At 36.7% G+C, this 15157-nt stretch overlaps 1 protein-coding gene across 3 annotated transcripts in view; it reads left to right on the forward strand.

The window, feature by feature from the left end:
• Positions 1 to 1369: 1369 nt before the first annotated feature.
• The window catches only part of rprd2a (regulation of nuclear pre-mRNA domain containing 2a), a 46501-nt gene continuing 32713 nt past the window's right edge, over positions 1370 to 15157 (forward strand). For all 3 annotated transcript variants that reach the window (XR_007894640.1, XM_051671757.1, XM_051671758.1), the window contains exon 1: positions 1370 to 1570. Coding sequence is in view for 2 of the 3 variants with exons in the window: in XM_051671757.1 (XP_051527717.1) it covers positions 1378 to 1570 (193 nt within the window). In the remaining variant the exon portion in view is untranslated. The remainder of the gene's footprint in view (positions 1571 to 15157) is intronic.

Raw genomic sequence — 15157 nt, forward strand, 5'->3', positions numbered from 1 at the left:
AAGGAAGTAAGGTACAGAAAGAAAGAAAGTGTTTATAATGTCTATAGTGAAGCTGAAGACAAATTTCCACATTTAGGATAATAGTCACTTAACTGAAATGAACTGAACTGAAAGAAAGAAAGGAAGGAAGAAATGAAGGCAGGAACAAAATAAGGAAGAGAGGAAGGGATAAGTAAGAAAAGAAGAAGAAAGAAAGAACGAATTAATGAACAGAAGGAAGGAATTAAAAAGAAAGAATGAACAAATTAAGAAAGGAAGGAACAAACAAATGAACGAAAAACAAAGGAAGAAAGGAAGAGAATAAAGGGAGGAAGGAATAAGATAAAAAGAAAGAAAGAAAAGAAGGAAGGAAAGAAGGAAGGAAAAAGGTAAGAATGAATGAAAGAAAGGAATAAAGGAAGGAAGGAAGGAAGGAAGGAAAGAAGGAAAGAAAGAAGGAAAGAAGGAAGGAAAGAAGGAAGGGAGGAAGGGAAGAAGGGAGGAAAGGAATAAGGTAAGAACTAAAGAAAGAAAGGAATGAATAAAAGAAGGAAGGAATATGGTAAGAAAGAAAAAAGAAAGGTTGAAGGAAGGAAGGAAGGAAAGAAGGAAAGAAAGAAGGAAAGAAGGAAGGAAAGAAGGAAGGGAGGAAGGGAAGAAGGGAGGAAAGGAATAAGGTAAGAACTAAAGAAAGAAAGGAATGAATAAAAGAAGGAAGGAATATGGTAAGAAAGAAAAAAGAAAGGTTGAAGGAAGGAAGGAAGAGAAGAAGGGAGGAAAGGAATAAGGTAAGAACGAAAGAAAGGAATGAATAAAGGAAGGAATATGGTAATAAAGGAAGGAAAGAAGGAAGCAAGGATGGAAGGGAAGAAGGGAGGAAAGGAATAAGGTAAGAACGAAAGAAAGGAATGAATAAAGGAAGGAATATGGTAATAAAGGAAGGAAAGAAGGAAGCAAGGATGGAAGGGAAGAAGGGAGGAAAGGAATAAGGTAAGAACGAAAGAAAGGAATGAATAAAGGAAGGAATATGGTAATAAAGGAAGGAAAGAAGGAAGCAAGGATGGAAGGGAAGAAGGGAGGAAAGGAATAAGGTAAGAACAAAAGAAAGAAAGGAATGAATAAAGGAAGGAAGGAAGGAAGGAAGAGAAGAAGGGAGGAAAGGAATGAATGAATAAAGGAAGGAAAGAAGGAAGGAATATGGTAAAAAAAAGAAAGGAAGGAAGGGAGAGCACATTGAAATAAGTTACTGTGATAAAATGATATCCCAAAATATCCTATTGAATATCATTGTACATATTGAGTTGAATAGACACAGTGGAGGATCCAGAAACCCCCATGATGATGCAGTATCCACACATGCAACTAGGCGGCAGCACCGCGACCTACAAGCCTGGAAAAATGGCGGCTGGGAATGCAGGCGGTAGCGGCCACAATAGTGGCTCGTCTCCTGCCCTGGAGTCAACGTTAGACCGTCGCTTTCAGACTTTAACCAACACCATGGAATCCATTCAGGGACTATCCCTCTGGTGCATCGAAAACAAAAAATATCACGGCGTGATCGTGCGGTACTGGATGAAGTGGATGCGCAAATGTGAGTATCTAGCACGTTAGCCGGCTAATATGATCTCGGTTGTGACGAAGACACCTGTTTGTGGGCTAAAATCTGTGCCACATGGGGATACAAAGCGGCTGTGTGTGATATTTGTGTGATTAAGTACTATACAAGTTGTCATAGTTTGGTAGTTTCTCTTCTTTAGCTTATTAGACAGCTGTGGTGGTTTGTTAGCAAACTGCTAACATGTCCCTATCAGGTCATGACGCAGGCTGCGTCTCAAAACCTAGTGACCTGCCTACCTAGGCAGCGTTTTTGAGCGTCATAAGAGTGCTCAGCATTTTTGGGATTTATAGAGGAGGTTTGAAGTTGGCAGCATTTTGGTCGTCATGGTCGCGTGCAGCATCTTGGAACCATAGCTATCATAACATTGATGTCTAATGTTGTTTGGTTAGGCAGCTGACAATGTTTTAAAACACAGACGGTAGTGCAGGTATCAAGTAGGCAGTAAAACAATCTGATCACTTTATTAAAGCTTAAGTGTGTACTTTCTGCTCCACTACCACCATTGAACAGAACTGCTCAAATAAACAATTGTTTTCAAACAGCTTTTTGTCGCTGTTGTTTGAGCAAACAGATAGTCCCGCCCCCTACGCACGCCATTGGTTGAGACAATGTTGCTGTGTTGGGTTGGACGGTTCGCTCAAAACAGAGCAATAGAGCACCAAAAATACACAGTATTTACAGTTTTCAAGAAAATTAACATATGAATGGCATAGTTGCCTCTGCATAATAAGCTGAGATTGATATTTCAACACTGAAAGAGTTACACACTTCATCTTTGAGAACTTTAATACCAAAGATATTTGCAGTATATCATATTTGTTTAATTGAAAGTGTGATGGGTTTAGAGAAATCAGAAGTCAGAAATCTTTGCATGTTGGTTGGTAGTGTGTAACATGTTTGCATATCTGATGCTGGGAGTGTGCTTCTAAACAACTTGTGATGATCATAGGATTAGAAATACAATGCACATTAACAGCGTTCATCCTATTGAACTGTTTCATGTGATGTCACTGTATGACCACGCCGCCATGTTTGTGACCAAAATGAGATATTTCTTCATTGTGCTCAGCTGTGGGATGTGGCAAAAGCTGGCTAAATTTTAGGTTCTATTACAGTCATGAAAAGGTGATACTGGTGTTTACTTACCATAGCCAAAATGTAATTTGTCTTTCAATAAAGTTGTATCTTTTAAGTGACAGCTTAATTTAACCAAAGACAAGCAGCGATGAAGTGAGAGAGCACATCCGTTGAGTCTTGTGAGTCTTTGCTTATTTATTCAGACAAGTCAGATATCTGTACACGTGTCAGTTATATTTATAACATAATCGATTTGGATATAATTAAAATGGAAATGCACATAGGACGATGTTATTCACAACACCCAGACTGTATAAAGGAAAACACATTGTAATAAAAAAAGCACTATAATGTGAATATATTGTATATATTTATTGTGTATATACTAATGTTAGTCAATAAACAACACATCGTAAGATTGTGAAGCGCAGAATTTATTCACACCACCAGACTACAGTGTAAACATATTATTCATATACACTAATATGCCTCAGTTTCTTTTTGTGTATTCCTCATGAGTTAAAAGCAGCTCTTAAATTAAAACAGACGGGATCATGACAGACTTTTTGTAATATTGTGACCAAATCAGAGCAGAAAACATCACAAACATTTGTAACTTCTGATTGAGAGATGTTTACAATGGTGCATTCGTGTGCACTCGCCGGTCACACATCAGACTCACCGGCGTACGGAGGTAAATATATTTAAATGTCCATGAAAGTCACATTTGACAATATTTGTGCTGACTTCAAACCTATATACACCTTTCCTGGGACTTGGCATGTATCAAAAGCATTTTGTTTAGGATTTCTTGATATCGTTTTATGGGTGTTTTTCCATTCACCACCATTGTTTCCTCCCGCTGATGGTCACAAATATGGTGGCTGTGGGAAAAGTTACGCCACTGAAACAGGTCAATTGATTTTATCCACATGAAAGTTTGTCACATGCTTTAAGTTTTGAGAGTTTATGTGCAATTGTGTGGCAGTGTGCTGTGGAGAATTATAATGTTCTGTTTTAACTTGACATCTGGCGCTGTATACTAGGGCTGGGTGATATGGCAAAAAAAAATTGAGAGAATTCATAATTCGATTTTTAAATAGTGGTCGACCGATATATCGGCCGATATTCTGAATTTTTAAATGATCAGTTCTGCCGCAAAATTCTCCCATTTGGCTTATTTTTTTCTTAGGGACGTTAGGGCGCTGAGAATCGCCGGCTTGCATGTTAAGCATCCGAGACATGTAAACGACCATTCACAGTTGTTTTTTTTTTTTTTTTTTTTGTTATGTGCCATCGTGTTACTACAATAATAGACACAGTCTCATTTAAACGGTCCGCATATCAGAGCCACGAAAGACGCGCCTGAGCTCATAAAGTTAAAGTACATGCGTGTTTCCCTCTCTCTCCTCAACAGTTCCCTGTAACGTTTAACTGTCTTGTCTAATGATAAAAAGGCAAATATCAATGAAACTAATATCATATACTGTCTGCAAATATGCCGATATCTTGTTTAAACAGATAAATAAACCTCACAAAACTTTAGGAAATCTAGTGTCCTGTAAAGCGCTCTCACAGTATTTCTTCCTCTAAAGAATGTTTTCTGTCAGCCTCTCCTCAGCATTTCCCTGTAACTTTTAACTTTCTTGTCAAATGATAAAAAGGGAAATATCAATGAAACTAATATCATATACCATCTGCAAATATGCATATGTCTCATTTAAACAGATGTAATTCATGAACCTCACAAAAATCCAGCTGTTTCTTCCTGTTGAGCGCTCTTCTAAAATCTTCCTCGGAATCGCATATCCAAATCAGTCAGAATCAAAACTTCAAGATCAGGATCAAAAGTCCCTCTAATTCACAAATCATGATGGTCAGTTCACGACAATCCAAGCAGGTGATACAGCCCATTAAAACTGTCAAGAGATTGCTGCTGGTGCTGGATCCACACGAGTGCAACCTTAAAGTAAAAGTGCTTCATGTGCGTTGTGGGTGTATATACAATGGGTTTGATTCAGCCTTTTGTGAGAAAATGCGATTACTAATGCGCACATGCTATCCATTTTTGCTGGACTTCTGTGTGTACTGTTATATCCTTCTTTCCTAATATATTATCAGTTTCTTCATGTGCAAATATATTACTAAAATGTGATGACTAAACAGAAATCAGAAGAAACTGCTATCTACCATTTAAAATACAATATTTTTTTTAAGGATACTTTTTTTTTCAAAGTTAGTTTTATGTGAAATTGAGTAAATATAGTGCTAAATAAGAGTTTATTTATAGTTGAGCAATTTTATGTTTATGTTATACTATATTAAATTGTGTGATAAAGCAGCACTGTATCAGCCTATCGGCCACCTGCTCTCTGGATATCGACACTGGCCACTAAAAACCCATATCGGTCGACCACTATTAAATGTACTGAACTCTTCTGATTAAGCCGGTGTATACATGCATGATGGATGAGGTTGAAGGTGCATTCAGCAATTCCTGAGAAACACTGTTGATATTTGAACTCAACTGCCAAAACAAACACACCCCTCCCTTCAGTGCTCCTTTGGAAGCTCCGCCCCCCCAATTCATGCATGCGAGACGGTTTTACGAACACCAACTCCAGACACTCACAACTCTCCTGCTACTAAATCTAACATCACAACAACAGCATATATGGGTTCTGTGAAACATAGCAAAATTTATGTTACCCACCTATCAAGAAGAAAAAGAGCAACTTCTGCATCCGTCTTCAAGCCTTTTACCTCTCGGAGTTCTCACCACCACTGAAAAGTCTTACCGATGTTGACGTGGCTCCTAGCTCTCAACTTATCATAATCCTTCTTTTTTCAGTCTATATTCGTCTGACCTTTTTCTCAAGGTCTGTTTCTCAGCCATTTGTTTTCCTTGAAGTTTAGAAAGTTCGCATCAGCCAGATTTGCCGTCACTCTTCTAATGAATTTCCCTCTCGCACTGCCCCCACCACCCATCCTGTGCACGCACAAGAACCACCCCCTGTTGCTGATTGGCTGGAGTAGTGTTGTGTGTCCCATTTACAGAGCCAGGGCTGTGTACAAATACTAGATTTTTTTTCAGCCCACCCACAGAACGGACAGCTAGCAGACTGTGAGGAGATATTTGCAGAATTTGACAAACAATTCTATTGGATTAGAATTACTGAGTGCACTTTTTTTTGTTTTTTTTTGTGGATTTTTCCTTTTTCTCCAAATTTTTAATGCCCAATTCCCAATGTGCTTTTAAGTCCTGCCGAGAACGAACCACATTATAGTGACTACGAGGAGGTTACCCCATGTGACTCTACCCTCCCTAGCAACCGGGCCAATTTGGATGCTTAAGAGACCCAGCTGGAGTCACTCAGCACACCCTGGGATTCGAACTAGTGAACTTCAGGGGTGGTAGCCAGCGTCTTTACCACTGAGCTACCCAGCCCCCCTACTGAGTGCACCTTTAAGCTACGATCATATTTTACAGTCAAACTGGAATTATTACCAGTTTCTTTCAAATCAGTCTCCATTTTGTTAACCTATGTTTCGTTCATTTGGAGCGCGCACACTTGCAACTGATCAGATTGGGGGCAGGATCAAGCCAAGTGCTATAAAAAATGTTTCTCTTCCTTATTCAGCCTTTGGTGGATTGACAATGTATCTAACTTTAGCGTTTGCTAATATTTTTCTGTAATAAAATTGCCTCGATACAAAAATCATGTCTAAACGTTGGCTAAATTTGAATGAATCGATAAAATGTATAGCAACGCACTGTTTGAAATGGTTTCTGGATTGCAGGTATATCCCTGACGCTTGCTTTTTATGAGACTTTTAGATTAAATGACTATTAAATGCCTAATTTGTCTTTAAACATATCAAACATTCACCATTCAGTAATTTATCAAAAGGTATGAATTAGTGATGCACCGAAATGTATTTTTTACCGCAACACCGAAACTGAAATTAAAGTTTTCATTTAGCGAAAACCGAAACCGAAAATAAAGTTTGGGTAATTACTGATTGATAATTTATGTGGCAATTTGTTTAAATTAATTTAGTCAATGAATGTTGCTTCTGAGCTTATCAATGAGAAAATACAGGACAATGGTGAAAAGTGGATTTTATTTCTGAACACTGTGCACTTCATAACAGTTTTAATTATTTAGGCCTCAAATATCAAATAAAACTCAATAAATAAAAAATAGATATATTTATCTATTTTAAAATAAATTTAATTTAATAAAATAAAATTGCCTTTCTTTTTATGTTCTATGAATGTCTTTTCACTACCTTGTGAAAAAAGAATACATTGATAATATTTGAAGGCCTTACAAAGCAAAACAAAAAACTCAGTTGGGTAAACTCATAGGTTTTACTGGCCTTTTAGGTAGCCTAATAACTCAATGTTCTACCTCTTCAGGAAAAGTGGCAGGTTCATCTTCAGAAACAGTAACTCCTCAATATAACAATATAACAATCAAATTGTTGCGCGGTAGCACTCGGAGTCAGTCTGGTATTTGGGTTGCTCTCTTTTATGATCTCATCGTACATGTCATACAGTGTTGGTGGTGTGCACACCTCATCCGTTGTACAGGCCTTCTTGAACATCGGAGAATTCTCTGTGTTGTGCGCACCGTATCCATTATCCTCAACCAGCAGTCCACTGAGTCCCACGTCTTTGGTCTCCATCAAATCAATTTCAGTTTTGATCATTTCATGTGCCTGCTGCTGCTTTATACCAAAATCAAATTCAGAATTCAGCCGAACACATTTTACATATTGCTACTTTAACATCCTTTTTGGTCACGGTGAAGTGCATCCACACTGCAGACATGTTTAACTGTTGTAGCTTAACCACGTTGTGTGCACGAATTGGGAGGAGACGCTGACACTGTCAAAACGCGTCATCGGAGAAGCGCTAATTAAACATCACAGTTTCGGTCAATGTTTCGGCCCTCCAAAACTATTTTGGCCGAAACCGAAAATATATATTTTTTTGCTGTTTCGGCCGAATATTTTCGGTTGCCGAAATTTTGGTGCATCCCTAGAATGAATTTCTGTCATCTTTATGCTGCTTTTATTTATTTTATTACTTTTGGCATTTTGGTGTATGTATTCAGCAAGCTTCAGTGTGTTTTAATTAAATATACCTCATGGTGATAATATCACGATTTATGATATTCAGGCCAAATGCAATGCATATGTTTCCTTTTACGTAACTGTAAGGTGCACTCAATAATTTTTTTAATATGTTGTCTCGGACTTACACTGACACCTAGGGGAGTGCATGCAGCATCATTCAAACACAGTAGTTTTCAGTTACCGATGACATTGTAGAAATTCACTATTACACAGTCAGCCATGATTAATTAAATCAATGATCAAAGTGTCAAATAACAGGACGGTTACTGAGATTAAGCGAGTAATATTCGACTGGTCATATGATTCTAACATGGTAGCCCCCATGAGGGGACCCTCTCCATGTAGAATAAAACAGCTTTTATAAGGTTACTGATATGACTTGAATCTTCATCTTATGTGAGTGCTCATGATTGTTTTTTTTGTTGTGGATTTTTCTCCCAATTTGGAATGCCTAATTCCCAATGTGCTTTTAAGTCCTCGTGGTCACGTAGTGATTTGCCTCAGTCCAGGTGGCGGAGGACGAATCCCAGTTGCCTCCGCGTCTGAGACCGTCAGTCCGTGCATCTTATCACGTGGCTTGTTGAGCACGTTGCCACGGAGACATAGCGCGTGTGGAGGCTTCACGCCATCCACCACGGCAACCACGCTCAACTCATCAATGCTCCCCACCAAGAACAAACCACAATATAGCGATCACGAGGAGGTTACCCCATGTGACTCTACCCTCCCTAGCAACCGGGCCAATTTGGTTGCTTAGGAGACCTAGCTGGAGTCACTCAGCACACCCTGGGATTCAAACTAGGGAACTAGCGAACTCCAGGGGTGATAGCTAGCGTCTTTTACCACTGAGCTACCCAGGCCGCTGAGTGCTCGTGATTTTATACATATGCTTTAAAATGACAATTATTTTAAAATGTAAAAACATTTGAATGAGGAAAAAATTACTGAGTACTTTGTGTTGACCATCATGTTACTTCTTTTGTCCCAAGTGTACAATTTTGTACAATGTTTTATTGTATAGCAGTAAAAGCAAAGGACATTTTCCAGGTGTATTATGACACTTTGTTTAGCCTTAGCATTTGCTTTGTATCTGTAACTGCTTATGTTGCAAATTATATTAAGTAATATTTGGATTTTCATACAAAATGCTTTGGGATGAAAATATCAGTCAAGGACATACATTTCATGTAATTTTAGCTCCATTTTGTAAGACTTAATGGCAGGCATGTTGAGCTGCTTTGTAGGCTATCTGTTGCAGGAGGTTTACGCTGTTCTCATATGCTTATGCTGTTTATGTGTCTTAGTTGTACATTTTTAGATGAGTCCATTTATTGGATCTGTGCACTTTGCTGGATCTCTGGCTACCTCTGGACATGGACTGTCTTTTGAGAAGTAGTCTCAAATGTTACTGCTGTTGTGATAAAAATAAGAACAAACATAGACATTTATGTGTTTTTTGTGTTTCAGTTTTACACACCCTCATATAAAACAATACTTTAACTGTCAACATGCTCCCCAGACAGACTACTTTGCTGTTGAAGGAGCCTCACAGTTTGATAGGCTTAATAACCAGTGTGTAAAAAAAGTCATACAAACTACTATCCAGGTATTTTCTGTCAGCTGTATTTGACTTGTTTACATGTATGCCACTCCTTTAGATGTGTTTCATATTTATAAATTTGGCTAAATGTATAAAAATCCAGTTCTTGCATGTTTTGGTAAAGCAGTTAATTGGAAAATGTTATGCCGCTATGATTTAGACCCTAGTCATTGGTTCATAGTTGATGCATTTGGGGTATCTTGGGTGTTATTTTGAGTTTTTATAACATTGCATTGTAAAATTCTTTGTACTGTATGATGTGGTTTATGGCATTGGTCATACACATGCAATGAAAAAGAAATAGTTGGCTTAAAGCATTGATAGATGTAGTGTTAAAGCTATAAATATGTTTACCAAGCTAAGTTTATGTACAATTAGAGTTTACCAAGAATAACACGGTACATGTAAATGTCAGTGGCTTTTAATGTTTTCGTGGGCAAACTTGGTCATAGAAGCAATTTTATGCACTCATGTTCTAGAATACAAATAAGACAAGAATGAAACTAATGTAACATGAAACAACTTAAGAGTTAACGGGATAGTTAACTCAAAAATGAAAATTCTCATCATTTACTTACCCTCTTGCCATCCCAGATGAGCATAACTTTCTTCTGCTGAACACAAACATAGATTTTTGGAATATTTCAGCTCTTTAGGTCCTCACAATGCAAGTGAATTGGTACCAAAAATTTGAAGCTCCAAAAAGCATATAAAGGCAGCATAAAAGTAATCCATACGACTCCAGTGGTTAAATCTCTTTCTTCAGAAGAGATATAATTAGTGAGGGTGACAAACAGATAAATATTTAAGTCAGTTTTTACCATAAATTCTCCTCCCTGCCCAGTAGGTAAAACAAAAGAAGAATGTGAAAGTGGAGAGTGATTGTAAAAAAATACTTAAATATTGATCTGTTCGGGGTCCGAAATTAACTTTTCAGCCCACCAGCCAAGGTGGCTGGTAGATGAAAAAATGTACCAGCCAGTCAGATTTCTTACCGGCCATTTTTAAAACAATTTATTGCATTTTACAAGTTGATTTTACAGACATGAAAAAAAACAAACAAACAAAAAAAAACCCAATAAAATTTAAAAGTGAACTGCTTTTTTAAAAGATTTATATTGTTTTATTATTTGTGAAATATGTAATTGCCAGATAGATTGTCGTTTCAGTACTCGCCGATACTTATACTTGTATATTTTTGTATTTTTTTCTGAATTCCATATCAATTGTTTTAAATTTTATCATCAAAATTGTGTCTAAATAAATGAATTTAAAACCTTAATCAAATGAAGTGCTTTTATACAGAACCTCACAGCACAATCCAAAATATAATATTGGAGTTATTTTTGTGAGATTGCTTGAATACTGTATAATTACTATTGATTTACTATTGTTATTATTATTATTATTATTATTAGTAGTAGTAGTAGTGGTAGTATTACAGTGAATATTACTTAACTCTACAGTAGTGATATATTTCTGTCGTACTTTTTTCCATTTAAATTGAGCTTTTGTTTTGAAGCCCTTTCTGTTTGTTTTTTTTTTTTGTACGTTTTAACGGAAGTTTGACTTCTGGATAAGCCATTCGCTTATTTTTGTGGATTTTTCCCCCTTTTTTTTTTTTCTTCACCCAATTTGGAATGCCCAATTCCCAATGCACTTTTAAGTCCTCGTGGTTGTGTAGTGATTCGCCTCAATCCGGGTGGTGGAGGACGAATCCCAGCTGCCTCCACGTCTGAGACCGCCAACCCACGCATCTTATCACGCGGCTTGTTGAGCACGTTGCCACGGAGACATAGCGCGTGCGGAGGCTTCACGCCATCCACCGTGGCATCCACGCTCTTAAAATAAAGACTAAATAAAAATAATATAAATAGCTAAATAAACATCAGTACTGTATGTTTAGTATCAGTCAAATGCTGACCATTAAAATAAAGAATAAATTAAAATTTTATCTAAATAAAAATCAGTACTGTATGTTCAGTATCAGTCAGTTGCTGACCATTTAAATAAAGAATAAATAAAAATAAAATAAATAGCTAAATAAGCATCAGTAGTACTGTTTAGTATCAGTCAAATGCTGACTGTATTAATACTGCCAGTCAATTAGGGGCAGGTTGTAAAACAAGAAGCATTTACACCTGCTGAGTCGAGATAAACAGCGGCAGTGGTGTTACACTGTATTCTGCTATACAAGTTCAGGGGAAACTTTTAACGGTGGAAAATCAGACTTTTAAATATTACATTTTATTAATGCAACGACTGGAATTGTTCGGTTGAAGGGGGTACCAAACTGTGAATCCTGAACAAAACAGTTTGGTGAATACATGTTTACACATTAGCTTCCACTCAGCTGACAAGCAATGAAAGTAGCTACGTGGTTAGCTAGTTAGCTATAAGCTCGTTGTCACGGAGAGCAAAAGATGGATCAGTATTGCATCTCACCAACTAGGTAACAACGTGGCGTGAAATCAACACTCAACAGACACAATCCACCACCGCACCGTTGTCTGCTGAGCTGCATAAAGATGCTCTGACGCTTAACTTTCAATCTGCTACATTACTGACTGCACTGACAAACTATAGCTGGCTAACACAGCAAACAGATGTGATAAATATGAGTGATATGGTTGTCAGGGACAGGATAACGTTATATTAGTTATATTTAAAAGAAAAAATGATGGGGTCTTTGTTTATTAACTTTCCAGTATGTATTTCACAAACCGAAGACACCGCTTAACACTGCACCGCTTAACTCTGACCTGTTTGCAGAGCCACCGTCAGTTCAGAGTCAGCTCTGTAAACAGTGGAGTCGGAGCGCTGCTCTGCTGGACAAACTACGTTATGACCACAATTCTAAAGCATTGTTTTCTGCATTATATGTTCTGAAAAAAAGTTTTCATATCTGTGCATATCTGTAAACATATACGCTGATACTGATATATTAGTGAAAGGATAATATCGGCCGACCGATATATTGGTCGGGCACTAGTCAGGACATTACTGATGTAAAAAAACAGCACCATCACTATCTGAAAAAAAAAAAATCATTTTTGATCAAATCTAGACAGGTCCCATTTCCAGTAGTCATCACTCCAACACCTTATCCTTGAGTAATCATGCTAAATTGCTAATTTGGTACTAGAAAATCACTTTCCATTATATCAAACACGGTTGAAAGCTATTTGGTTCATTAAATGAGTTGCCACAGTATGCAATAGACTGACATGTCTTAAGGTCAATATTAGGTCAAAAATGGCAAAAAAGAAACAGCTTTCTCTAGAAACTCATCTGTTAGTCATTGTTTTGAGGAATGAAGGCTATACAATGCTTGAAATTGCCAAAAACTGAAGATTTTATACAAAGGTGTACACTACAGTCTTCAAAGACAAAGGACAACTGGCTCTAACAAGGACAGAAAGAGATGTGGAAGGCCAGATGTTCAACTAAACAAGAGGATAAGTACATCAGAGTCTCTAGTTTGAGAAATAGATGCCTCACATGTCCTCAGCTGACAGCTTCATTGAATTCTACCCGCTCAACACCAGTTTCATGTACAACAGTAAAGAGAAGACTCAGGGGTGCAGGCCTTATGGGAAGAATTTAAAAGAAAAAGCCACTTTTGAAACACAAAAACACAAAGAAAAGGTTAGAGTGGGCAAAGAAACACAGACACTGGACAACAGATAATTGGAAAAGAGTGTTATGGATCTTAACCCCATTGAGCTTTTGTGGGATCAGCTAGACTGTAAGGTGTGTGAGAAGTGCCCGACAAGACAGCCACATCTATGGCAAGGGCTACAGGAAGCGTGGGGTGAAATGTCACCTGAGTATCTGGACAAACTGACAGCTAGAATGCCAAGGATCTGCAAAGCTGTCATTGCTGCATGTGGAGGATTTTTTGATGAGAGCTCTTTGAAGTAGTTTAAAAAGTTCTGATTGTTTTTTTTTTTCAAATTGTAATGGTAACTTTTCATGTTATTAATGTCCTGATTATACATTGTGATCAGTTGAATGCCACTTTGGTGAATAAAAGTACCAATTTCTTTCCATAAGAGCAAAATCTGTACATTATTCCAAACTTTTGGCCGCCAGTGTATCTCATTAAATCGCAGTCGTTGTGGTTTAATAATCAAACTAGGAGATAACGTGATTTTAATTTGTGTGCTGAATGTGTATGGAATGAAAATCCAAAAGCCAAAATTGAGGTACTTACAATGGAATTGAATGGATCCAATTTTTGGAGGGTTTAAAAGCAGAAATGTGAAATGATTTTTTTTAAAAGCACTTACATTAATTCTTCTGTTAAAGCAGGTGTATTAATTGAAAGTTGTTTAAATAATGTTTTAGGGGCTATTTAAATTACATCGTCATGGCAACAAAGTTTTAAAATTGGCTACAACTTTACACATAAAATGTTAGTATGTGATTTTATCACACAAAAATCATGTTAACAAGTGTATTGTTTACGTTTTGTGGCTAAACTTTTGAAAATTGAGTATTTTAAAATTCAAAATTGGCCCCATTCACTTCGATTGTAAGTGCCTCACTGTAACCCAGATTTTTGCTTTTTTTGAAGAAAAGGTGCAAGTCAAAATACATTTTTGTGGTAATCAATATTATGCCACAAATGCTGTCGATTGATCTTAACTTGTATTGAACCTGGATTATTCCTTTTACCACATGAGTCTTATAGATTACTTTTATGCTGCTTTTATGTGCTTTTGGTGCTTTAAAATTTTGGTACCCATTCACTTGCATTGTGAGGACCTACAGAGCTGAAATATTCTTCTAAATGTCTTTGTATGTGTTCAGCAGAAGAAAGTCATTCACATCTAGGATGGCATGAGAATGAGTAAATGATGAGAGAATTTTTGGGTGAACTATCCCTTTAACACCATAGTGTGTTAATAGTGTGTCGCTGAGTATTTTGTTTTTGTTTTTTAAGGATTTATGCATTCCAGTTTCATAAAATTCCATCAAATTGAATTGAGTAATCTCTAGTGAAATACTGTAAAAACTAAAGATAAAAGTTTTATTTAAATTTTCTTAATTTAATTCCATTAAATTGAAATGTGTAATATTTATGTATTTTAGCTTAGTATTTATGTTATTATTAAAGGTGATTTGTGCCATTTTTTTATTTTCCTGGACATTAAAATGCTTTCTTTTATCCCAGATTACTGTGCAGAAATATGCTGTATTCACAATATTGCTTAATTTAACAAATAGTGAATATTTGAAATATTGCCCAGCTCTAATATACTGTATATCCATAAATTTGTATATACTGTATACCAGGAGTCTTCAACTACTTTCTTGTGGGGGCCAGATTATCCAGATGAAAACTTGGCAGGGGCCAAAAATAAATTCTGTGTTTATCATAGCTAACACTTTCATTGCAAGTTACATGTTACTTAAACACCCTTAATACTGTGCATTTATTCATATTAAAATAGTCACAGGGTATACTGTATATTGAATTATAATTTAAGCTCTGGCCATAAATTCCTTAAGATCTGGCTGAAGAACAAACATAATTTATACTCTAACAAATACATTTTGATCAACTTTACTTTGAAACAAAAAACATAATCATTTTAACATTTTAGGGCTATTGTTTACAAATTATTAAAACTAAGAAACATTTAGACCTGTAAAGCCCTCTCACAATATCAACCCACAAATGAAAACGATGGTCATATAAAATGCATTTTATATGCATTTAAATTTAATTC

Source organism: Myxocyprinus asiaticus, chromosome 34, assembly GCF_019703515.2.
Source record: "Myxocyprinus asiaticus isolate MX2 ecotype Aquarium Trade chromosome 34, UBuf_Myxa_2, whole genome shotgun sequence".
Lineage (NCBI taxonomy): Eukaryota > Metazoa > Chordata > Actinopteri > Cypriniformes > Catostomidae > Myxocyprinus > Myxocyprinus asiaticus.